The 1,782-nt window shown below is 37.5% G+C and overlaps 1 protein-coding gene across 2 annotated transcripts; it reads left to right on the top strand.

The window, feature by feature from the left end:
• Positions 1 to 106: 106 nt before the first annotated feature.
• LOC108847400 (uncharacterized) lies at positions 107 to 1,776 on the top strand. Of its 2 annotated transcripts, XM_057001414.1 has the most exons (5): positions 107 to 523; positions 618 to 660; positions 750 to 871; positions 967 to 1,051; positions 1,529 to 1,776. In XM_057001414.1, exons 1-5 carry the CDS (start codon positions 392 to 394, stop codon positions 1,552 to 1,554), a joined length of 408 nt encoding a protein of 135 aa, XP_056857394.1. In that variant the 5' UTR covers positions 107 to 391; the 3' UTR covers positions 1,555 to 1,776. The 2 variants fall into 2 exon arrangements, with proteins under 2 accessions (XP_056857394.1, XP_018476131.2); XM_018620629.2 differs by lacking the exon at positions 1,529 to 1,776 and having other exon boundaries at positions 114 to 523; positions 967 to 1,265.
• The last annotated feature ends 6 nt before the right edge of the window (positions 1,777 to 1,782 follow it).

Here is a 1,782-nt window from a genome sequence, read left to right as displayed (position 1 = left end):
AAAAAAAAAAGCAGTGGCAAGAAGAAAAGAGAGCGAAGCTTCTAAATTTCTCTAACAAGGAAAATAAAATTGAAATAATTTATAACGAGAAATAGGAAAAGAAGCAAGTCTTTTCAGCATCAAAATGGGAAAACATTTGTCAAAAAAAAAAAAGAGAAAACATACCATAATAAGGTACTTTTTTCTTCATGCATACTGTTCATGATCATGGTCATGATGGCTCCACTATCTCCCTAACCAAACACCTTGCAGCATTATGTATATATAGCCCCATTGAGATCTTATTGTAATCACACACAACTGTCTTATTCATTCTAGTTCTCTTGCATAGCAAGAATCAGAAAGATAATCTGTTTCAAAGTGAGTAGAGTGTAAGCTTTGACAATTATTAATGGAAGGTAAAGGACGAATTGCATCATCAACTTCTTCTTCTTTAACCACCGAACTCTTCGGCTCCAGAGATCCGTCGCCGCCATCTTCTTCCTCTGGAATCTTCTCCTCCATTTTCCCTCATCCCTCCAAGGTTATATTACCTTCCTTTTCTTCCAGTTTTGTGTCTTGGGTAATCGGAATGATTCTTGAGGGTTAAACTTCGGTTTCTTGATTTGATTTCTCAGGGCGTTACAAGAGATGGTCAAAGCTCCAAACATGGCTCACAAGGTCAGTGAGAAAAAAAACTTCCTTCTTCTTTTCTCACTTATGCTCAAAGAACGGCTTTGATTTCTAATGAATATGTTTTTCTTACACAGCTCAACGTAGAGAATCTTCAAATGTACAAGACAGAGTTGAGCCATGCAATCTAAGCTCTTCTCTTTACTACGGTGGTCAAGACGTATACCCTCGATCCACCACCAACCAAAGTTACCCTACAGTGAGTCTTCTTAGTTAACTTATGTATATTTTGCAAATCACTTCCAAAGCAAAAAAAAAACAAGGACTTGGCTGATCAAAGAAACCATTATTCAGGTTAAAAACGAGGGTCCAAGAAGCCAGGAAAACGATGCTAATGGACAGAACTCACAAGATGTTTCAAGAGGGAACTGGTGGCAAGGTTCTCTTTATTACTAAAGAACCAGTTTCTTTAGTTTCTTTGTATATCTTTGATGAAGCTCAAGCCAACGTACTAATTATCTACTAAACCAAAACTTTTGTATAAATAAGTTTATGCATAACAAAAGATAATACACTGTATTAGACGATATTATTGAAAGAGATCTCCTAGTAAAGGTGTGTTGATAATGAACTGTATCAGTATTTACTCTGCTTTTCTCTTTCTCATGTTCAACAAAAAGATGAAATATGTAAGCAGTTTTTTTTTTTTTGTTCAATCACTGATTTCATTAGTTAAAATTTAAAAAGGGTTCAAGGCCCATAAGGCATGTTTTACCAATGAGTCTGCAGAAGAGTTTGAGGTTCTAGGAATAAAACAAAACGCAAGAGAAGTAAATAAGGTAGATAGATAGTTAATGTCTATGAGCGTGTTAAAGATCTCCAATTTCATCTCTTTTCTATTGATTGTGTTGACCAGAACTTGTGAATCTGAGAAGATGGTGATGGAGTCAAGACCACGAGAGAGAGCAGAGGTTATGGCCGCAACTACGGCCAAGGATTCCACCATTAGGGGCGACTCTACAGAGAGAGAGGTCGCTGTATAGGATGTAGAAGACACCAGATCATCAATGATCCAACCAAGGCCTGCATGTCGAGAGGAGGGTCTCCACGCTGCATGTAAGCAGTTTACCAAACGCAAACACGTGATCAGCCAGACAGACATCTTTACGC

The sequence above is a fragment of the Raphanus sativus genome, unplaced genomic scaffold (genome assembly GCF_000801105.2).
Source record: "Raphanus sativus cultivar WK10039 unplaced genomic scaffold, ASM80110v3 Scaffold3601, whole genome shotgun sequence".
Lineage (NCBI taxonomy): Eukaryota > Viridiplantae > Streptophyta > Magnoliopsida > Brassicales > Brassicaceae > Raphanus > Raphanus sativus.
This window is presented reverse-complemented; position numbering and strand designations above follow the sequence as displayed.

Bases quoted from the DNA above. Each gene is read 5' to 3' on its own strand.
- LOC108847400 (XM_057001414.1), top strand. From the start codon at position 392: ATGGAAGGTAAAGGACGAATTGCATCATCAACTTCTTCTTCTTTAACC. The intron at 524-617 runs GTTATATTACCT...TTGATTTCTCAG, and splicing joins TTTTCCCTCATCCCTCCAAG to GGCGTTACAAGAGATGGTCA. The intron at 872-966 runs GTGAGTCTTCTT...ACCATTATTCAG, and splicing joins CCAACCAAAGTTACCCTACA to GTTAAAAACGAGGGTCCAAG.